The sequence below is a fragment of the Aspergillus versicolor genome (genome assembly GCF_001890125.1).
Source record: "Aspergillus versicolor CBS 583.65 unplaced genomic scaffold ASPVEscaffold_3, whole genome shotgun sequence".
NCBI classification, from domain to species: domain Eukaryota; kingdom Fungi; phylum Ascomycota; class Eurotiomycetes; order Eurotiales; family Aspergillaceae; genus Aspergillus; species Aspergillus versicolor.
In genome coordinates, this window is record NW_024467526.1 from 1,470,908 (window position 1) to 1,491,280 (window position 20,373).

General features: G+C 50.8%; 10 protein-coding genes across 10 annotated transcripts; 6 read left to right on the plus strand and 4 right to left on the minus strand.

Annotated features, from left to right (window-relative positions):
- Nucleotides 1-4: 4 nt before the first annotated feature.
- ASPVEDRAFT_127031 (protein kinase domain-containing protein) lies at nt 5-1,171 on the plus strand (the record flags this gene model as incomplete). The annotated part of the gene is made up of 1 exon (XM_040806416.1): nt 5-1,171. One exon carries the CDS (start codon nt 5-7, stop codon nt 1,169-1,171), a length of 1,167 nt encoding a protein of 388 aa, XP_040665873.1.
- Nucleotides 1,172-1,678: 507 nt separating this feature from the next.
- Nucleotides 1,679-4,064, minus strand: ASPVEDRAFT_70376 (uncharacterized protein). Its single transcript, XM_040816070.1, has 2 exons — nt 3,833-4,064; nt 1,679-3,775 (listed from the first exon to the last, which is right to left on the minus strand). The coding sequence occupies exons 1-2, from the start codon at nt 3,954-3,956 to the stop codon at nt 1,983-1,985; spliced, it is 1,917 nt and encodes a 638-aa protein (XP_040665874.1). The 5' UTR covers nt 3,957-4,064; the 3' UTR covers nt 1,679-1,982.
- Nucleotides 4,065-4,411: 347 nt separating this feature from the next.
- ASPVEDRAFT_81693 (putative endosome-associated ubiquitin isopeptidase (AmsH)) lies at nt 4,412-6,120 on the plus strand (the record flags this gene model as incomplete). Its single annotated transcript, XM_040817075.1, has 2 exons — nt 4,412-4,558; nt 4,624-6,120. The coding sequence occupies 2 exons, from the start codon at nt 4,412-4,414 to the stop codon at nt 6,118-6,120; spliced, it is 1,644 nt and encodes a 547-aa protein (XP_040665875.1).
- Nucleotides 6,121-6,523: 403 nt separating this feature from the next.
- ASPVEDRAFT_128409 (putative oxidative stress response protein Oxr1) lies at nt 6,524-7,772 on the plus strand (the record flags this gene model as incomplete). Its single annotated transcript, XM_040806541.1, has 2 exons — nt 6,524-7,545; nt 7,628-7,772. The coding sequence occupies 2 exons, from the start codon at nt 6,524-6,526 to the stop codon at nt 7,770-7,772; spliced, it is 1,167 nt and encodes a 388-aa protein (XP_040665876.1).
- Nucleotides 7,773-8,495: 723 nt separating this feature from the next.
- On the plus strand, nt 8,496-9,116 carry ASPVEDRAFT_128592 (putative cystathionine beta-synthase (beta-thionase); the record flags this gene model as incomplete). Its single annotated transcript, XM_040806562.1, has 2 exons — nt 8,496-8,600; nt 8,685-9,116. The coding sequence occupies 2 exons, from the start codon at nt 8,496-8,498 to the stop codon at nt 9,114-9,116; spliced, it is 537 nt and encodes a 178-aa protein (XP_040665877.1).
- A 307-nt stretch (nt 9,117-9,423) lies between these two features.
- ASPVEDRAFT_92569 (vacuolar ATPase assembly integral membrane protein VMA21) lies at nt 9,424-9,992 on the minus strand (the record flags this gene model as incomplete). Its single annotated transcript, XM_040818758.1, has 3 exons — nt 9,424-9,557; nt 9,669-9,754; nt 9,883-9,992. Coding segments are annotated over 3 exons (330 nt in total), but the record flags the coding sequence as incomplete, so codon positions are not given.
- A 717-nt stretch (nt 9,993-10,709) lies between these two features.
- ASPVEDRAFT_81697 (uncharacterized protein) lies at nt 10,710-12,382 on the minus strand (the record flags this gene model as incomplete). Its single annotated transcript, XM_040817076.1, has 3 exons — nt 10,710-11,435; nt 11,492-11,883; nt 11,941-12,382. 3 exons carry the CDS (start codon nt 12,380-12,382, stop codon nt 10,710-10,712), a joined length of 1,560 nt encoding a protein of 519 aa, XP_040665879.1.
- A 1,722-nt stretch (nt 12,383-14,104) lies between these two features.
- On the plus strand, nt 14,105-17,663 carry ASPVEDRAFT_60891 (DEAD/DEAH box helicase; the record flags this gene model as incomplete). The annotated part of the gene is made up of 1 exon (XM_040815555.1): nt 14,105-17,663. The coding sequence occupies one exon, from the start codon at nt 14,105-14,107 to the stop codon at nt 17,441-17,443; it is 3,339 nt and encodes a 1,112-aa protein (XP_040665880.1). The 3' UTR covers nt 17,444-17,663.
- ASPVEDRAFT_546315 (ATP-dependent Clp protease proteolytic subunit) lies at nt 17,657-19,014 on the minus strand. Its single transcript, XM_040814954.1, has 4 exons — nt 18,742-19,014; nt 18,581-18,682; nt 18,375-18,516; nt 17,657-18,276 (listed from the first exon to the last, which is right to left on the minus strand). Exons 1-4 carry the CDS (start codon nt 18,880-18,882, stop codon nt 17,870-17,872), a joined length of 792 nt encoding a protein of 263 aa, XP_040665881.1. The 5' UTR covers nt 18,883-19,014; the 3' UTR covers nt 17,657-17,869.
- A 77-nt stretch (nt 19,015-19,091) lies between these two features.
- ASPVEDRAFT_70384 (uncharacterized protein) lies at nt 19,092-20,360 on the plus strand (the record flags this gene model as incomplete). The annotated part of the gene is made up of 1 exon (XM_040816071.1): nt 19,092-20,360. The coding sequence occupies one exon, from the start codon at nt 19,092-19,094 to the stop codon at nt 20,358-20,360; it is 1,269 nt and encodes a 422-aa protein (XP_040665882.1).
- Between the last annotated feature and the right edge of the window lie 13 nt (nt 20,361-20,373).

Genomic DNA, 20,373 nt, shown 5'->3' on the forward strand with positions numbered 1-20,373 from the left:
AGCCATGGCTACTCATACACCCATGATACTCTCTATCTCCACCAAGCCCCATAATGGCACCGTCACCGTGCCAGGGCTTGGCCTTACGCCTCCAGTAACCCCGACCATAGACGACTGCAACCCCTCGGAGGCTTGTGCAAGCAGCTCCGCGTCGCATGCTGTGGTGGGCTCGACTCCCCCGCAGTTTTCTGGTGAGTTGGAATACCCGCGCGACGAGAAAGGTCGTTCCATCTCATTCGGTAGCGGTGCTTGGAGCGTCGTTTACAAAGCCTTCGCCTCACCTCGTGCGAGTAACCCTACTCGCCCAATTACGCCCCCAGGCTCACCCGGCCCAACTGGTCGCTTGGTGGCTGTTAAAACTCCAGGCAGAGGAGATGCACGGGCCATTCTGTATGCAGAAGCCCTCGCTCTCACTCGCGCCAGCTCTGTACCCGACTCAGAGCATTACATTGTACCATTCCACGGCTACATCACGGACTCTGGCTCTATCGTCATGTCAGCAATTCCTCTATCTTTATCCACCTATATCGAAGACAAAGCACTCCTTGCGCGGCAAAACTTCAGCACAAGAACCATGCTTGATCCCGTCCTAGGGCCAGCCCAGTGGTATGACCTCGCCAAGAAGCTCATTACCAGTTTATCATGGCTCCATTCCAATGCACAAATCGTGCACGGCGACATCAAGCCACACAACATCCTCCTCCAGCCGCGCACGGCCCTCGACAATGACATGGACTCGGTAGAGTTTCCGTATGAACCACTACTTGCCGACTTCTCATCCTCCTACTCAATCACTGCCTCGGAAAAACCAACAGGCACTGCTCTATCAGCCGTCACACCTCCATTCACGGCTCCAGAACTTCTTCGCAATCTCTCCTCACCAGACGCTATCCCCACCCCGGCGTCAGACGTCTTCTCCCTCGCCGTGACCCTCCTCGCCGCCGCAACAGGTGATCTCCTTATCTACTCTGGCTTCAACGGGCCCCAGCGCCTGATGCGCGCAAAGGATGGCCACCTCGTTATCGACTTCGCCCGGTCCGGCAACAACGGCTCGCGCGTCCCTAAGAACGGAACAGTCGAGAATATCATCAAGCCTGCCATCGCTAAGGATCCCGCTGAGCGGGTCGTCCCTAGTGCGTGGCTGCAACTGGCTGAGTCTGTTGGGGCGTAGCCGCTTGCCGGAGCCGTCTTTCAACAAATCTACGACTACGACTACCTTCCTATTTTTCTCTTTCGACAATTTGTTTTCACTATATGTTGCTATATCCTCTTGCATCTTGGATTGCATATGTACTATTTTTCCTTCTCAGATCCCAATTCGATGATACCCTTTATACTGTTATTTGTTATACAGATCATGTGGAGACCCTTGTTCTGCGTGCACTGTTTGCTTAAGCGTTCGTGTTTGCTTGCTTGTTTGTTTTTACTATATGGTGTGCCATATATACCCTATAATCGGGTTTCATGTACTCCGCAATGTGAGATGTTTCATCCACCAGTGACTTCCTATATCATGGTAATAAGTATGTAGTTTACCATCCATTCATAAATAGATATATGTATAGAATTTGGTAAAATCCTGAGTCGGATCATATTGCCACGCTCGGCCTAGATCAAAAGCAGCTTGATTTCTTACTCTCCACCGAGTAATATTAGAGGGAAGAGAGACGATACAGTCCAAAGAGTAATCTGTTTGGTATGCCCATCATCTATCTGTCTATCTATAAATATCTCTATCTATATGATACATTTTATACGATACGACCCGAATGCATCGGCGATTTGGCGCACTGACCTCTCATCATTCCTACCCAAAGCCACCGAAGCCGAACTCCGTTTCCCATCCAAATTAACACCGAAGCCAACGAACCAACCCACGCAAACAATGCAATATTGGAATACAATCAAATGAGAGAAGGGAGGCGAGGTATATAATAAAAGTACAAGGTTGGAGAGGAAAAAAAAAAAAAGAAAGAAAGAAATCACCATTTCTTCCTCGTCCCATCAGTGAGGAACTCTCTGGTCTGTGCGCTTGTCATCGAGCCCCCCAATAGCCGACTCAGCTGCACAGCAGACGCATCTGATCCTGTGTTCGCGTACTCTATGGCCAGATCGCAGAGTGTTGGGATGGAGAGGATGCGGCAACGGACATCGCTAAGATCGTAGTCGAGGTTTTCCTGGTACGAAGCTATCGGGTTTGGTTGTGCCGCTTTCGCCGAGGCTGTTGTGGATTTGCCCTTGGTCGTGCGTTGTAGGTCTTCGGGGTGTTTGTCTAGGTCTGAAATCAGGGTCGTAGGGAGAGACTCGTAGTCTTTCCTAGGGCGCTTGGAGGCGTATTGGGCGAGACTGGGGATGGCTTTGACGATGGAGTTTGCGGTGTGGTTTGGGAAGAAAAGCCTCATTAGGGTTGGGACCGTGAGGAGGTTGTTTGTTTGTAGGGAGTTGGTGAAGGCTGTGAAGAACCGCGTGGCGGCTTCTCGTTTCTTGGGGTCGAGGCGGTTTAAGCGCACTACTGCTGGCGGGTTGGGGTCTGCCTCGAAGTATACGAAGGTCCTGTAGACCTCGCGTGGGTATATTTCGTCGGGATGGATGACGAGAGGTTGGAACGGGCGGCGGTCGAAGAGGAGAAGGGCGTCGTCGAAGTCTCCTGTATGGAAGGCTGCACGTCTATCATCCATGAGATGGGGAAGTGCGCGAGTGATATCAAAATGCGTTTTGGATATTTCTTCATTCATTGATTCGCGGAGATTTTCAATTCTCGTCACCGTGCGTTCCAGAGCCCATAATTTGGTATTGGGATCTGCCGCGCGCCGCGAGATGGATTTGTTAAGGTCGTCGACTTCGTTCTGCTTAGCGATAATACTGGCACGCTGGTGAGTCTGGCTGTTTTCTTGCAGGAGTAGAGTACATGTGCGCCGATAGCCCTTTCTGAGATTCTCGTACTCGTCACTTTCTGGGTCCGCATTGTTGAAATTTTCGAAAATCTCGAGGTATTTCTCGTTCTGTCTGGTCTTGATACGCGGAGCGTAAGGAGTTCGCTTCCGATCTGGTAGCGGACTCTCAGGTGCCTGTTCGATTGGTGGATATGCTCTGCCTTTAGGAACAATGACTCTTTTGCTCGAGGCTCTCTTCTCGACGCGGGTCGTGCCCTCAGATAGCACATCCCACTGCTTCTGAGCCCCCCAATTTCCCCTTGTGTCATCCACTGAGGATGCTACCTCGAATGCACGAAGTGCGACCTGCTCAGCTAGAAGTGATGGACGAACACGGGCACTGATATGGCGTGGAAGGACCGCCGATACATCCTGTGAAGACAACGACGCCAGTAGTCGTACGCTCCCGTAGGTATGAAGACCAGCCTGCCGCATACATTCCTCCAAAAACACCGACATCCATCGTGCGCCGCTGAAATGATCCTTCGTGCTCCGGGGGCCCGGAGGATTGGCTAAGACTAGGAGTGTATTATTTTTTGGTAGATCCGCTTGGGACTTCTTTCTCGGTGGCCCTTGTTCGGGGAAGTGTTCAGTAAGAACAGTTTTCCAGTCTCGTACAGCGGTTAGGTCCGTCGAAACTAGTTTGTAGCTTGGACATCGTTCGCACAGAGGCTCGAGGAAGGACTTGTGTAATTTAAGGTCTGGCTCAATGAGGACATGCCTGCGCGGTTTCAAAAAATCATTTATTTTGGACGACAAGAGGCCGGGCCCAGGCCATAGATCGAGGATGTCGACTGGAGCGTTTCGCCGGAGGAACGGGGAGAGGCGCTGCACGATATCGTCTATGGATAATCGGTGTTAGCCCAATGCAGAAAGAGAAAGGGAAATTATAGACTGACCACATAGACCTTCACTCACGATATTGGGTTTGTTACCCCCCGCCTTGCTTCTGGGCAGGAGTCCGTGAAGCGTTTTAGTGATGGGAAACTGCTTGACGGGCGCCCATCGAGGGATTATTGACATAGTGAAATGCAAAACTGTGAAGGAGAATTTAGGTTAGCATCAGACGGAATTCGATCGAGACTCCATCACATCAAATGAGCTTCGCGGCTTGAGTCGTCGACAAGTGTGGAAGAAGCTTGAGAGCTCTGGGAGCTTTTTGCTTTGCGCCGGAGTTGCGACGCGGGAGACACCAGAACCTCCGGAGCCCCGCCGACCTTGCGGCCATCATCCTCCTCCATCACCCCCTTCCCACGCGACCCTCTTCGATGGCTCGACATTTTCCTTGATCATTCCATTCCTCTGCGGATGGAATAGCTCTTTTTGATTATGATCCGTCTAGCCGTCCGTGACATCACTCTCTGCCTGCTGCCTAACACCTCTCTCGCCTGACTCGATATTTACTCCGCGACTGCCTGCCTCACGGTCTGAGCCTGGCTTCCGGCTTCAAGCTCTCCCAGTCGGACTCCCAAACTGTCATGGCATCTCTACCTTCTCCCCCGAACACTGGGGCCTCTGCTCCGCAGAGCGTGGAGAAGATCACTCGTCTTGCCCAAGATTACAAATTCAACCCCTCGGTTCCTCTGCGTTACTGGCTGAGGACCGCTGCTACACTCGTTCGCGAAGTTTGTGGCCCATTTCCTCTATTTTACATTTTCTTCTTTTTTAAAAGGCTAACTGGTTATGGTAGGCGCGGATTTACCTGCGTGAAGGACACGATGAACAGGCGTACCTACTCCTATTCCGACATGCCCAATTGGTGCTCGTGCATTTGGCCGGCCATCCAGACTTGAAGGACGGGAAGGATGTGAGAGAAGAGCGGAAGGCTTTGGTAACTGCTGAGAAGGAGGTCAAGGAGAATTTGGAGATACTGGAAAAACTGAAACCGAGAATCAACAAGCGATATGAGCGGCATACGCAATTGATGCGTGAGCGGCAATCCCGCTTGTCGTCGTCCGCTGCAGTGAGCCCCGCCGCATCAAGTCAACAGCTACAACCCCCGGACCCTGCCCTTTCGGGGGTAACTGAACCCCTGGAGGCTGGGAAGGACAGTGATCTGGCCGTCAAATTGGCACGAACTGAGATCAGTCGAAGGGCAACAGCCAGGAATGCCATACGCCAACTCAGCGATGGGGATGAGTCGAGCCGACGCGCCGCAGGGATCTGGGGAGATTGGGAAGAAGCCCTGCAACGAAATGAAGGGAAAGAAGCAGGTGATCTGAGCCGCCGCATCCAAGAAGTGCGTCTCAATCTAGAGGGTAGACCGCAGACAGACAGTCGGAAAGCCAAGTCTGGAACGCGGCCGTTAGCAGAGGTTCCGTCTACATCCACCTACAAGTACCCAACTGTTCCCCGACAAAAACCTCTTGATATCCCGCCTTCTGCGTTAGAGAAGCCGCGCGCTGAACCCCGCAAGCTCACGAAACCGCCGCCGGCACTTCCTCCGAAAGAGGGTTTCCAGATCAACCAACCGAGCGATCTAGATGGAGTACCGCCTCGCCCAGACAAAGTCCCGCAGGAAATATTGTCAGAAGCTGCACCAACGGTACCTACAAAAGTGGCCCCGGATGATAAACGTAAGGGTTTGGACCCTGCCAGTTTCACATTCAAACCATCCGCCTATCTTGAGAACGGCACTCCGCTTCGCACTGTCTTTCTCCCACCTCAACTACGATCGCATTTCCTTTCTCTCGCTGCATCGAACACCCGCAAAAACTTGGAAACGTGTGGCATCCTTTGTGGCACGCTGATATCCAACGCTCTTTTCATCTCACGACTCCTTATCCCTGAACAAATATCCACGTCAGACACATGCGAGACAGTGAATGAATCCGCAATATTTGATTACTGCGACTCCGAAGATCTAATGGTGCTTGGCTGGATCCACACGCACCCCACCCAGACCTGCTTCATGAGCTCAAGGGACCTACATACGCATTGCGGCTACCAGGTGATGCTCCCTGAGAGTATTGCGATTGTTTGTGCACCGAGTCAAACCCCCAACTGGGGGGTCTTCCGTTTGACAGACCCACCGGGGCTCAAGTCTGTCCTAGGCTGTACTCAGACGGGCTTGTTTCATCCACACGCCGAAACTAACCTCTACACCGACGCCCTGCGCCCGGGACACGTATTTGAGGCCAATGGGCTAGAGTTCGAGACGGTCGACCAGCGGGTGAACAAGCTATGATCACGATTTACGCTCATGATCCTTTTGCATTTTCGATACCTATCAGTGTTTATTCCCCATGTGCAAGCACCGAGTCTAGCTGATCCCCTGTAGCTTTAGTGATGGTTTAGAAAAAAAAAATGAAAAACAATTTAAGAAAGATAGCTATGTCCGTCGAGTAAGCTATCTACCTAAGTAGGCGTAGCCTCAGCGGCCGCTGGTTACTGGTTAGCCTTACAAGCCGGGCAGGAGCCTTCACCCCGCCGAACCAAACCCAATGGTCAGCCTCAACTCCACCTCCATCTCTCCCGAATTCCCAGTTTCTCGACTCCGTCCACTTTGGCCTCATTCGTCTCTGGTCTGGATCTCAGGGCCGATCTTCCCCACCAATTGAAAATCAATTTCTGAACAAAAGGAGCTCTCGATGTCGTCTGCCTCCCAAGGTGATTTATCCTCCTCTACTCCCACTCCCGCCACCTCAACCTCGTCGCCGGGTACCGATCCTCCTCACTCCGAGTCGAAAGGCAATAAGAGCTCGAACGACGCTCACTCCCATCAATCCGCCGCCTCCTACTTCTCATACCCTGTCACACACGTTGTCTCGGGCCTTTACCGTCGTCTAACCGACCCCCCAACAAGCAACAACGGCAATATGATGTCCCGTCTGCGTCGCAACAACGCCGACCCCTCCTCTTCATCCTCCTCCATCTCCTCCACCTCCCAGTATCCAGTCTTCACACCCGTCCGCACGGTGTCCCCCTTTCAGCCACCGCCCCTGACTCCTTTAACGCTTCTCGCAAACGAAGAAAGCACGGCAATCCCCCTCGCCCCCCAGAACCAACTCCTCTCACGCGCCCTCGCTGAAGAAATCCGTCTCCTTGTCCCGCCTCGCCTTCAACTAGTTGACACCTGGCGTCTCGCATATAGCCTCGATCGCGATGGTGCTTCCCTCTCGACACTCTACGACAATTGCCGTGAGGTCTCATCCCGCAGCCCGAGGGCCGGCTACGTCCTCGTCATCCGCGATGCGTCCCCCTCAGCATCAACGGTCTTCGGCGCCTACATGACGGACCCCCCACACCCAGATGCACATTATTTCGGCACGGGCGAATGCTTTCTATGGAGAGCCAGTGTTCTCCCTCCGCCACCCTCACTACTCAATTCCGACGGAGATGGGGGCATATACTCCGAGGAGGCACTTGAAAAGGCAGGCTTTCCCCCACCACCAAGCGCGGATACAACAAACGTCGGTCGATCAACGACACTAAGAGGTGAAAAACTACAGTCGAAATCGCTTTCTCCGCATATGCACGCCCTGGCACAGTCTCGCCCTACAAATAGCGGAACTACTACCCCCGACAGAATCCGCTTCAAGGCGTTCCCTTATAGCGGCGTAAATGATTACATGATGTTTTGCGAAACGGGATTTCTCAGTCTAGGTGGAGGGTGAGTCCTCCCCTTCCCCCTTTTAATCCCAGCAGCCCCACAATAGCAATGATAGTCCAGAACTAATACTTTCTCTCTCCAGGGACGGACACTATGGCCTTTGGCTCGACTCCATTCTCGAAAAAGGTGTCAGCGCCTCATGCCAGACATTCGGGAACGAACCACTCTCTGACGAGGGTGTCAAATTCGATGTTCTGGGTGTCGAGGTTTGGTATGTTGGGTCCTAGCTCAACTTACGTACTTCGAACTCCTGGACCATCTTTCCGTCTCTACTCCTAGACTCTCCTCTCCGGTATTTGGAATCATATTTATGGGTTGAAGGGAACAGAAAGTTGCAATCCGGCACATCTAATAGCATATAATAAAATACCCGGGCATGAAACGGCTGGTCTCCGTCATGCCCTTGCTCTCGATGCGAGCTTTGTATATTGGTTGGTAAAATAGGCACTACTCGGAGGAAGAAGTCAGAATATGATATCAAGTTGCGAGTAAATTATTTAGCGGCCAATTTTCCTTTAGTGCCAGGGCAAGAAGTTATCTGTTTTCATCAAATTCTATCCAACCAAAAGGCAGACGGCCGTTTTATTGCTGACTTCATGTCAATTAATAAAAGCAAGTAAAACCCAGCTATGTTTACCAAAAGTATAGAACACAAAATAAGCATTGCTGGTTTGTGTTTATCGCAAGATGACGTATAGACATGTGACCCATATCTACAAAAGTGAGTGGGTCAGTGTCACTGCAACGGCCTCGACCTTTGGTTGACAATTTCATCCGCTCAATTTCAACAACCTGCGCATAACTACCAACCTCTCTGACGCGGCACATAGCATTTCGACGATATAATCAGGTTTCTCTACAATACTGATATTGCAATTGTCCGTGAAAATACCATCCTCCGCCAATTCAGCTTCCCGTCACTTCTCTACCCCTCTCTCAGCCCCGCCAAAATGGCCTCCTACATGAACGCCAGCGAAGCCTTCGTCCGCGAGAAACTCGATGCAAGCACAGCGCACTCAATCCCTCAATCATCATGGGCCGACAAATATCGCGGAGTGAGTCACTCGCCCATTCATTCCCTTCTGGTGTCTCCGCGGGAAGATCCATTCCGTTCACCTTAACACTAACACTGCAACAAGGCTACAGTTGAAGACTTAGATCCGCCTCCCGCTCTATCCGTCTCCCCGAGCACCCCTATATCCGCCGCACTTCTCGCGGCTTTCGAACGCGACTACACACATCTCACCGTTACCTCGTCCACGCACCGCTCTCTTCTCGGATACCTTAGCATTCCGCGGCTGAAGGAGCTCCTGGCGGCGGGGACGGTTAAGGAATCGGATACTGTTGCGGCTGCGATGCAGCGCTTCAACCGAAAACGCGGCACGTACGAGGTTATCACCATGGAGACGCCGCTGGAGGAGTTGCAGCGGTTCTTTGAAAGCGATACTGGCGCGAATGGGGAGAAGAGAGAGAAGCAGGATTTTGCAGTCGTCACAGATGTGGAGCGCAAGTTTGTGCTGGGAGTTGCGACTAAGGCTGATTTGGAGGAGTTTGTCAGGAGACGACCATAGTGTTTCGCGCTTGGGGTCCTTTTCTTTTTTTTTTCCCCTTGGTTCTCCGTTATGTGCTGAAGTCGCGATGCATTTTCCCAGGCGCAGTTATTCAACATAGACTGGACATAATACGTACTTGGCTGAACAGCTAACGGGTCGCTGGAGCTTTAACATTCGCAATGCTTGCTGTATGGATACCAATCGCACATCTTGATCTTCATAACTGGACATACACCATGTAAGAGCAGCACCGCAGCTCGAAGCGCAATTATAATGACACTTTAATACTTCACGTACATATACAATACACCTGAACCACCTACTCAGCCTTCTTCCCTTTCTTTTTTGCTGCCTCGGCTTCTCGTTCCTCTTTATCCTCCTGCCATGCAACATAGATATACAGAAACAAGATAACATTGGCCATGACGGCCGCGATAATCCCAGAAACAGTCGTGCTCGCTTTCCAGTAACATCAGCATACGCGCGGCCATAGCAGGTTGAACAAGGGTAGAGCGTAGGTAATAAGAAGATAAGAGAATAATAATAAATGGAAAGCAAAAGAAAACTCACCTCCAAAATTAACTGAAACAAAATACATCCCCACGGGCGTCGTGATCATGGCGATAGTAAACCCGACGAGTTTCCAGATAACGTGCCTGAATGGACCTTCATTAGCTTTGTTTTCGGTATTTGTAACGAAGTAGAATAGTTTCAGAATGGGATAGTATAGAATGGTATAGCCATGGCGCAAGTGGGCACCGATGTATAGTACTGGACCACTCACATCGGAACAGCAGGCGAAGTATCAGAGTCAAACTCCGAGGGTTGCTCGCCCGGCGCAGAGCCGGGGGCGGCAGCATCTGCGTAGGACTTTCCGGATCGTCGGGTGGCCATGTTTTCGTTAAGGTATCGACTATAATTAACAGTAGCTTCAGACCGTGTTAAGTTGTCCGCTCTCGTTGTAGGAAGATTGGAAGCTGCCCAGCTATAACTACCGAGTGGTGTTGTTGTTCATGTTGCGGAATGTGGAGAAACTGCGGATGATGCAGAGTCTTGGCGGGCTAGCCGGATTGGGCTCCCAGGGCTGGTGTCTTGTTTATGGCTTCATCTGCATATAGAAGTAATATAGAGTGTAACTTGTTGAGGTTGTTGATATCGGTGCGTCCTAATGCTAAAAGCTCTCGTCAAATAACTACGGTTTTCCTTTGCGAAGAACTAGGCATAACAAAGCCGTCCTTATAGTTGCCGATGAACGCATGGTTTGGCATTACCAGGACTCAAATCACAAGTAATGAGAGTTCCTGAGGAACTGAATATTTTAGAACGCTACATAATTAGGTTACGGTTCGTTAAAGCTGCCTGGGTCTTCATTCAAGAATGGAAAGACTCTATTCCCAAACCCATACACTATTTCGTTTTTAATTTAGCCATGGCCATCTTCCAGACACTTCATATTAGGTTTACTTGTCTTCAAATGGATAAATTGAGTACAACCAATCAATACTAATTAAACTTTGAGCCTGGTCTTCAATTATCTGCGCGGCCGCCTGCTTCAACGACCATCCAGGGCACAATATATCACGTGACCTATAGTTCCCCCGGAGGCCCCATTCAAGCAGTCCTCTCAGCCACTTCAGTGCCAGACTTGATTTCCATAGTGTCGTAGTTAATATGCTTATTGTGTGCACGGACTTCTTCAACGTGTGCATCAAGCTTAGACTGGCCGGGCTTGGTGTTCCAGGGCTTCGGTCCTCCTGGTGCGAACATCTCTTCAATCTCTTCAAGCGTCTTTCCACAGGTCTCGGGGTATGTAAAAAAGAAATGCACAGCGGCAAGGACACACATAATCCCAAATATCAGGAACATCTTCCAAGTCACATTCTGGAAGCCCGGGGGGATATATAGGCCCAGAGCGAAGTTGAAGAGCCAGTTGCCAATTGCCGCGATACCCATACCATTGGCACGGGTCTCAAGAGACCAGACCTCTGCTGCGTAGACCCAGCACACGGGCGCTAGGGTCAATGCGTAGACAATAATAAGCAAATACGAGAATGCGATGACAGTATGGGATTTTGGTCCCACAACTCGTATCAACACATTTTCGTCGCCGTCAACGCCCCCAGGAACGTACTCGCCAGAGGAAAGAATACCGGCGACGACAAAATGGCAAGCCCCCATGAGAAGGGCTCCGTATATAAGGAGTGGGCGACGGCCGGTTTTGTCAATGTAGAAGAAGATGAAAGTCGTGAAGATAATGAAAAGTGCATACTGGATGCCGGAGGAAATAAGGTTGATGTTGCCCGTCAAGTTTGCCATCATGAAGATATACACAACATACTATTTGAGGTTAGTTCAAAGATACAAGTACTGATCGATCAAGAGTCATGTCTTACATAGGTCATCACGTTAGCTCCCGAATTCTGCTGCCACATTTGCACTGTAAAGCCAGCGAGAGTTCTCTTCCACATGCCGTTGTAGACGAACTTACGCCAGCCAGGATAGGCATCGCGCTCCGCCTGAAGTACGGTCGTGATCTCCTCCCATTCGGCAACGACAAGCGGGTCATCACGGTTACCGCCAGCCTGGATATTGGCGAGGGTCTCGATAGCCTCCTCGGTACGGTTGACCTTGGCAAGCCATCTAGGAGAGCGCGGAAGAAATGGCAAGCCAATCATGAGGAAGACACAAGGGACGAATTGAATTCCCCAGGCGGTCCGGAACGAGGCGTCTCCGTCGATGTAGTGGCAGCCATATCCTACAAAGTACATGATCAAAATACCCCATTCTGAGGCAGGTTAGTTGGATGAACGAGAGTTCGGATGACCATGATCTTGGGACTTACCAATTGCCAATTGTTGAATGACGATGAGCTGTCCACGCTTCTCCTTTTTGGCGATCTCTGCAAGGTAGACAGGTACTTGCGAGCTAGTAATTCCAACGCAAACTCCGTTCAAGACGCGGCCAGCAATCAGTGACCCAAAGCCATTAGTTGCCGTTTGCACGGCGGTCCCAACAAGCCACCAGATACAAGCAAACGCAATCGAATCGCGGCGGCCTATCTTGTCAGAGACGAAACCTGCCATGGCGGAGCCCACCACCGATCCCGCAGCAAGAGAAGAGCCAATAGCACCCTGGCGGAGACCAGCCGGGTTATCGAAATAATCTTTGTACTGATCTGTGCCGATGATTGCGGACATGGAGGAAATGTCAAACCCGAACAGCATCCCACCAACGGTGGCGATGAACGCCACGAAGTACGTATTGTAGATCTTAGGGAACTTCATCGTGCCGCTGGTCAATCTGCACTTGACCCCAGTACCAAATTCTCATGAACACAATCAGAGGGGGAGAAAGCGCAGGGAGTGGAGGAAATGGGCAGCTCCACGACTATTTAATAGGAATAGCTGAGAGCCGGAGTATGGACCGGGGAAATGTTTGTTTCAGCACCAACAGTCATTTCACTTGTGATTTGACTTTCAAGGGGAGACATCGGACAACCGACCGCTTCTCAATAGGCAGGGTCCCAGCATTGTGCCGCCGGGGTTTTGCCCATTTCCAGGTGTCACGAAGCTTGCCTTAGCCTAAACAAGCCAAGAGGGAGGAAGGCCAAGAGGAAGGGACTCAGTTCTTGACTGTATCCAGCATCCCCGCCCCCGGCGCTGTTCCCAGCCAAGATCCCCAGGACGGCCAAGGCTGAGGGTGCAAGGGTCTGCGACCCACAACATTTCCATCAATGGTTCTGTTCCCTTCTTTTGTTGGCCAGAAGACCTCTGCCCACTGGATACTTGTAAGGTGCACCGTGTACGAGTGTCAGACGACAAAGTATGTCTCCATTCGAGAGAGCATTGGCCTCGGCGAATCGGCCAATTTGAGCTTTCTGCCGGTCTCTGCTCCTGAGATCGGCTCCACGCAGAGTCTGGTCTATGTATTCTGTTGGCCGTCGTGAGCCTCAGTCGAGACCAACGGTCGTGCATCTAAACATATCTGATATATCATCAAAATATAGGCATTTTTGTGAAAACTCCCGCATAGAGCATGTTTTTCCCATACTGTGAGAGACCATCATGCCCCGGTTAAATAGAATCCTTCCCGTGCAAGAACGCCACATTAACGCCACAAGCTCTCGTAGTCTGCCTCGATAATTGGTCTCAGAGGGAACGCTTCCGGAAGTCATTTGAGAGGCCCAAGCAGATCACATCGTCGGCAAATAAACTGATAGGTTGGCAACTGTTCTTGCCGGTTGCTCACTCGAGAGCTGATTCTCGTAAAGGGGATCTGCCATCGCAGCTGGCGTTGGTCATTAGCATTGCGGTCTTTGGCCACTCCAGAGGAGTTCAGTATCGTGTTAGTATGGGAGCGACTACAGAGAAGGCAGAAGTATAATGTAGAGATGATGAATATATAGTCGTCACTTGAAGCTCAGCAGAGGGAGGTGTGTTAGTAATTTATTGCCTCAGGTGTCTAGTTATTGCTACTTAGGGTTCCTAGTGTGCTATTCTATACACAACTCAATCATCACTCTCAGTATTCCTACTTTAACTGATGTATTGCCGTGCGCTTTCTTGGAATTATGTCTACTATTTCTCACTCTCATCTCTTTTTTTGTTCAGCTGAGTCGCAGCAATGTCATTGGCATCCTTGCTACGTATGATATGGATCCACCGCCTACATTCTCAAAGACGACACTGTCAATGTGCCAACTCAACCACCAATTTGTCATTCAAGTCTCAACAAAGGAGATGTTTACATGGACAATCGAAGAAAACGCAGCATCAGCAGGACTCACCTTGTACAATGACAGCCTTCCTAGTTGGTCTTAATTGATTCGCGGTATCACGTGACGGGCGCGTCCCAGCGCGATTTTGCGGAGAGGCAGAAAAAAGTCGCCTTGGAGAATCCGAGCTGGACTGCTCTCTTTTCACATCCCCGAACGACCTGGAGGTGGGAGCAGGTAGACAACCATCTTGGGCACACCTCAGCTTTCTTTCACACTTTAGCTGCCCACCATGGAAGACACAGTTCCCGACACCCCCGTCAGCGACAAAAAAATCGTCCATAGCACGCCTCCTGCCAATATGGCCGACGACGATGGAGAATATGAGACGGTCGCCACCCTCCCTGCGAACCCTCCCCAACACATGCTTGCAACACAGTCGTTGACGCCCACAACACAACGATTTACACAGCCCACGCAGATTGTCGACGTCCCTTATTCAGGCAAGAGTGTTGTACAAGTTGCAGCTTCTTCCCCTTTGAAGCCCCCCTCATCTCCTTTACGCCCTTCGCCAACCGGCCCTGGTCGTCTTTCTAGTCTTATGGCTCCGAACGGTACTCAATTCTGCCCTCCCGCAAAGCGCGCGCCTGTAATTGACTTGGACGATGATGGTCCGACTTACCGGGGTGGCTCCTCCGATGACGACGCCGTGATGAGTACCGACATCAAGCCGGCCACGTTTGCCAAATCATCAAAGAGCCCAGAAAAGGCAACACCAATCGATCGATTTAAAGAGATCACCTCGTCCGCTGTTTACGACCCGTCGAACCCCAAGAGATCTGCTGCAGAGATGGACCCTACCCCGAAGGGGGTTGCCATCAAGAGAGCTCGCCAAGATGGCCCTTCGCGCGCCCAACCAGTGGGCTCGCAATCACTGTCATTGCAGGATATTGATGACTATCAAATGCGGGTGAAGGTGGAGAGGATACGAAAGGTTCTGCCGCAAAAGTCAGTATATGATTGTGTGCAAGCCCTTTTGGAGAAGAAAGGGAGGTTCGAAGATGCGATGGATTATCTGGCTAGCATCGAAGATCAAAATGTATATGCTATCTCGTCAGAGGATGAGTTAAGTATAGATAAGAAGACGTCGCCCATAGCCCCCGCAAAACAGAATATCAAAGCCCGGGGGAGGATCCAGGACAAATGGACGGCGATGAATCTTCCAAAGGGGCCGCCACAGAAACCTTCCCAACAAGTCGAGGAGGAGGCGAAACCGAGAAAGCGGTTGATCCGAGGCCCGAAATCTCGAGAGTCACCAGTGCAATCAAGTCCCACCCAGGACGAAACACCGGCTAAAAAGGGCTTCGGTCGACTAGTGCAAGGACGCAGGCGTCCATCGCCCGCACGCTCCGAGTCTCCCGAGGCGCCTCTGGTCATTTCTGATGATGACTCCGACTCCGCGTTTGATGCCCAAGGGGCCGGAGGTGTAGAAATGAAGGTTCTTGATTTCTTCAACAAATGTGACGCCCCAGGCCTTGCTGATCTGGCCGCGATAACCGAGGACCTCGCCGAGTATATAATTACGAAGCGACCATTTTCTTCCCTAGAAGAAGTTCGCGTCATCCCAGCTCCGCCTACGGAAGAGACAACTACCAAGACAGGCAGGAAGCGCAAGGCACCTAAGCCGGTTGGTGATCGTATAGTTGACAAGTGCCTTGATATGTGGGTCGGATACGAAGCTGTGGATTCATTGGTCGCTCAGTGTGAAACGTTGGGTAAACCAATTGCGACAGAGATGAAGAAATGGGGAGTTGATATGTTCGGCAAACGCGAAGGGGAGCTTGAGCTTGTGTCAATGGAGCCCTCAGGCTCTCATGACTCAGGAATCGGAACGCCCGCTAGCCAACGATCTGACGAGGATAGTGATGGACCAGGATCTCGGTCTCGGAAAGCTCGTTTTATCTCGCAGCCTGGTATTATGGCTGAGGATCTTAAAATGAAGAACTATCAGATCGTCGGCATCAATTGGCTATCATTGCTGTTTGAGAATGAACTTAGCTGCATTTTGGCAGATGACATGGGTCTTGGAAAGACCTGCCAAGTGATAGCGTTTCTGGCTCATCTCTATGAGAAGGGCATCAAGGGCCCGCATCTAGTCGTTGTGCCATCTTCCACCATCGAAAACTGGCTTCGAGAATTCCAAAAGTTCTGTCCGACACTTTCGGTGATGCCGTACTACGCCGACCAGAATGTACGCGCCCAGATTCGTGAACAAATCGAGGATAACAGGGACGAGATCAATGTTGTTATTACGACCTATACGATTGCAAAGGGCAAAGTTGACGCACATTTCCTCCGCAATATGGATTTTTGCGCTTGCATTTTTGATGAAGGCCACATGCTCAAGAGCAGCACTTCGGTCTTATATGAGAAGTTGATCAGAATCCGTGCCCGGTTTAGGCTCCTTTTGACGGGTACGCCGCTTCAAAACAACCTCCAGGAACTTGCTTCCTTGCTTGGATTTATTCTTCCCAAAGTCTTCCAAGATCGCAAGGACGATCTCCAGTACATCTTTTCGAACAAAGCAAAGACCGTCGACGACTCACATTCAGCACTTCTCTCTGCACAAAGAATTGAAAGGGCAAAGTCGATGCTCAAGCCATTCGTTCTTCGGCGAAAGAAGCACCAAGTTATCGATTTGCCTGCAAAAACCTCTCACGTCGAATATTGCGAGATGAACGCTGCTCAGCGAGGCATCTATGAACATGAACAAAACGAGGTTAAGCAACTTTTGGAAGACAGAGCAGCGGGGAAGAAGACAGGAAACAGGTCAGCGAACATTTTGATGAAGCTTCGCCAAGCAGCCATCCATCCACTCTTGCGTCGAAGATATTATGATGATAAGATCCTCATGCGGATGTCCAAGGCTTGTCTGCAAGAAGAAAAATGGGCGATGTCCGATCCAAACACTATCTTCGAGGAATTGCAGAATTACAGCGATTTCGAATGCCACCAGTTATGTCTGGATAACCCCAAGTCAATTGGAAAGTTTGCTCTTAAGAATAACGAGTGGATGGATTCCGGCAAAGTCGACAAACTGTGCGAGCTGCTAAGGCGATTCAAAGAAAACGGTGATCGGGCCCTCGTCTTCTCGCAATTTCGAATGGTCATGGACATTCTTGAAGATGTGCTCGAGAACCAGCATCTAGAGTTCGTCCGTCTTGACGGAACAACAAGCGTCGAAGATCGTCAATCCATCATGGATGCCTTCCACGAGAGAACTGACATCCCAGTATTCCTCCTTTCCACCAAGGCTGGTGGTGCTGGAATCAACCTGGCGTGTGCAAACAAGGTTATTATCTTTGACTCCAGCTTCAACCCACAGGAAGATGTCCAGGCTGAGAACCGCGCCCACCGTGTTGGTCAAACTCGTGAGGTCGAAGTCATTCGCATGGTGACCAAGGGCACCATTGAAGAACAAATTTATGCCCTCGGACAGACAAAGTTGGCTCTGGATCAAGCTGTTGCTGGCGAGGAGGGCGCCGATTCTAAGAAATCCGAAGAAGCCGGTATGAAGGCCGTTGAGGAGATGGTCCTTGCAGATATCTCGCAAAAGGAGGAAACATCCTGAACGTCTACCTCATTTATTTCTTTTTTTCGCGTTTGATTTTATCTAGGTTGTTTATTAGCGGTGCGGTCTAGACACTCGCATTACTTCATTTTGTGGTGTGGTGCACTTACAGCCAGTTAATTGGGGATGGTTTGTCTTGTTGGATGTGATGCATTTGTTGCATATAGGTACAACGGTCCTACTCCTGGACCTAACTTTGGGGGATGCGATTTTCGATATACTAGGGGCGTTTTAGGCTTTTTTGTTTCCCCCCATACTTGGGCCTTACTATTAGACACACAGGTTCATGAGCATTAAGACTTTGTCATACATATCATTGAACTAATATTACATTTGAAGTTTCATAAAAAAAAAAGGAACATGCCACGGGTATTAACACGGTCCTCCTCTTTAGTAGATGTCTCTCGGTGTTGTCTATTATTCTTACTACTTATTCTCTTCTCCGTTCGCAGTGCTCTGAACCCTGCGGTCCAGAATCTTATCCACAATCCCCAGATCCAGCGCTTCCTGCGCCCCCATGAAGTAATCCCGTTCCATCAACTTCTCAATCTCGTCAATCGACATCTCCTTCTTCCCCGTTAAGTGCATTTTGTAAATCCGGTTCAACTGGTGCCGCACTCGCAGAATCTCCTTCGCATGAATCGCAATGTCCGTTGCTTGCCCGAAGTATCCACCAGACGGCTGGTGAATCATGATCGACGAGTGCGGAAGACAGTAGCGCTGGCCAGCGTTCCCACCGCAGAGAAGTAGGGAGCCCATGGACGCAGCTTGGCCGACGCATATTGTGGAGACGGGAGAGGCAATGTAAGTCATTGTGTCGTAGATAGCGAGACCTGATACAAATCAAATCAGATTAGACCAGGTACTCCGTACGTGCGCATTTAACCCCCCAAGGGAGACTTGGTTGGTTGCTATAGAATGAGAGACATACCGGCTGTTACAGAACCTCCGGGGGAATTGATATAGAGGTGGATTGGTTTCTGAGGGTTATCGGCTTCGAGGAAGAGGAGCTGCGCGACGATGGACGCGGACATGGTTTCGTCGACTTCGCCATTCAGGCAGATAATCCGTTCCTATTCCCAAATCAGTATGTAGCGCCCAGTTAAGTGAGGGTATAGAAAAGTCTCATGTATGTACCTTGAGTAGTCTAGAGAAGATGTCATCTGCATAAGATCTGCGGTTAGAGAGTGCTTGTGTAATTGATTGCAGGATCCACGTACAGGTGTGCCAGCCACCTCCCTATAGATCGTTAATATCTATTCTCCAATGCCAGGAAAGAGAAGATAAGTGCTTACCACTGTCTCTGTTACGAAGGGTGTTGGGGTCCAGCCCCGCGGGGGTTGCGCGGGCGACCGAACTTGGAGGGAGCTTGAGAAGCTCCTCACGGAAGGGCGAGAGGTGAGGAGACCGAGTCGCTGTAATGAGCGACCGACATTCATTGTTACTGTGAAGAACAAGGAGTGGTTATGAGAGAGAGAGAGGAAGGAGAAAGGGTGTTAGAGGAATGGGGACGGTGGATGAAGCTCCGCGGTGTTGGAGTTAAAGTTGTAGTTGGAGCTGCCAACTCTGAACTGTGGAGCGGAGACTAAAAACCGCAGTTTCCGCTCTGCATTTCTTCAGCTCTCCTTTCAACCCCCTCCACTCCGCCATGGAGCACCTTCACAGCCGTATCCCATACGCTCAATGGCGTCTTCGAATTTTCCGCCAATTATTTCTTCCATCCGGCTCGTCTAACCCTGGCTTTTTGCCCCGTCGCGCGCATTCTAGCAACAGCCGTGTCCAGGAAGACCACGATGCAACCACCAGAAATCACAAACACCGCAGGAATAGGACTGATAGCACTGGACCTACGATCCCACCGTCTCAACTTCTACCTCAATCGCCCCTTATCACACACCCCAATCCCGGCCGCGCCATCCGTCACCGCAAGAAACGCCTGCCCACCCGCGATGACCTCTCCGATTCCGATCTTAGTAACAACCCTTGGGCCGTAGCACTCGCATCTCCAGTCCGCATGTGCAGTGCCACAGGATTGCGAATGCCCAAGGCCTTCTTAACCGAGTGGGGGCTGGTAGAGCAGCCCGCCTCCGCAGCAGGCTCCAACCTCGATCCAAAATCTCGACCAGGCACCCCAATCGAAAAAATAAAACAAGAAGGCAAAGGGTTGTGGATCCTTCCCGTTAATCTCATAAAAGAGTATCTGGGAGACCCAGCTGAAGAGGGCAATGGCAAGGCGGCCACTCGCCGCAGCCTCAGACTTCGCATGGTCGACCGCATGCCCATCCTCCAGAAAATCTCAAACGCGGTAATACGCAGCCGTAAGGCAAAGCACTCGCCTTTTTTGCCCATGATCCCTCTCCGTTGGAAATCTCCGTTCGGGTCCCTTACTTCTGCCTGTGAATCGCGTCTGGCCTGGCGGTTTGATATGCCCGATTTCGTGCTGAGGATGAAGCGTAAGGAGGTGATGAAGCAGCTAAAGTGTGCATCTGACGGGTTTAAAAAGCGGGATGTGAATAACGTATGGGTATCTTTTGATGCCTCGTACCCGTATTCGGGTGAGACGCTTCTGGAGGGACTAACGACGGAGGGGACCGCCCGAGGGGTGACGTTCGAACACATTGAGCGCGGTGTCTTCCTAGTCTTTGGGGATGGCACTGGCAATGGCATTGATACCAGTACTGGCGAGGCGGATATTGCACCGGAGATCGTCACACTCCCGGGGATAGATAGGAAAGTTCCTGTTTTCGATCTTTCACGGCTCTTTTCCAAGGCCGAGTTTGAGGAGATTCGAGCTTATCATCCACGGTTCCAGAAGTCTGCGGTGCTCCTCAGGCCATCTAACAAGGTTACTGTTGATGCAGTTTTGGGTTTATGGCATTTGCAGGGATATCTCAGGCCAACGCTTTCAAAGCGTTGAATCTGACTGTATT

Excerpts from the sequence above, each read along its gene's own strand:
- ASPVEDRAFT_546315 (XM_040814954.1), bottom strand. The coding sequence starts at position 18,882 with ATGAATGTCGGTCGCTCATTACAGCGACTCGGTCTCCTCACCTCTCGC. Across the intron at positions 18,517-18,580 it reads TCTTCTCTAGACTACTCAAG|GAACGGATTATCTGCCTGAA; the intron begins GTACATACATGA and ends ATTTGGGAATAG. Across the intron at positions 18,277-18,374 it reads CGGAGGTTCTGTAACAGCCG|GTCTCGCTATCTACGACACA; the intron begins GTATGTCTCTCA and ends GATTTGTATCAG.
- ASPVEDRAFT_70376 (XM_040816070.1), bottom strand. The coding sequence starts at position 3,956 with ATGTCAATAATCCCTCGATGGGCGCCCGTCAAGCAGTTTCCCATCACT. Across the intron at positions 3,776-3,832 it reads CGTGAGTGAAGGTCTATGTG|ACGATATCGTGCAGCGCCTC; the intron begins GTCAGTCTATAA and ends GATTATCCATAG.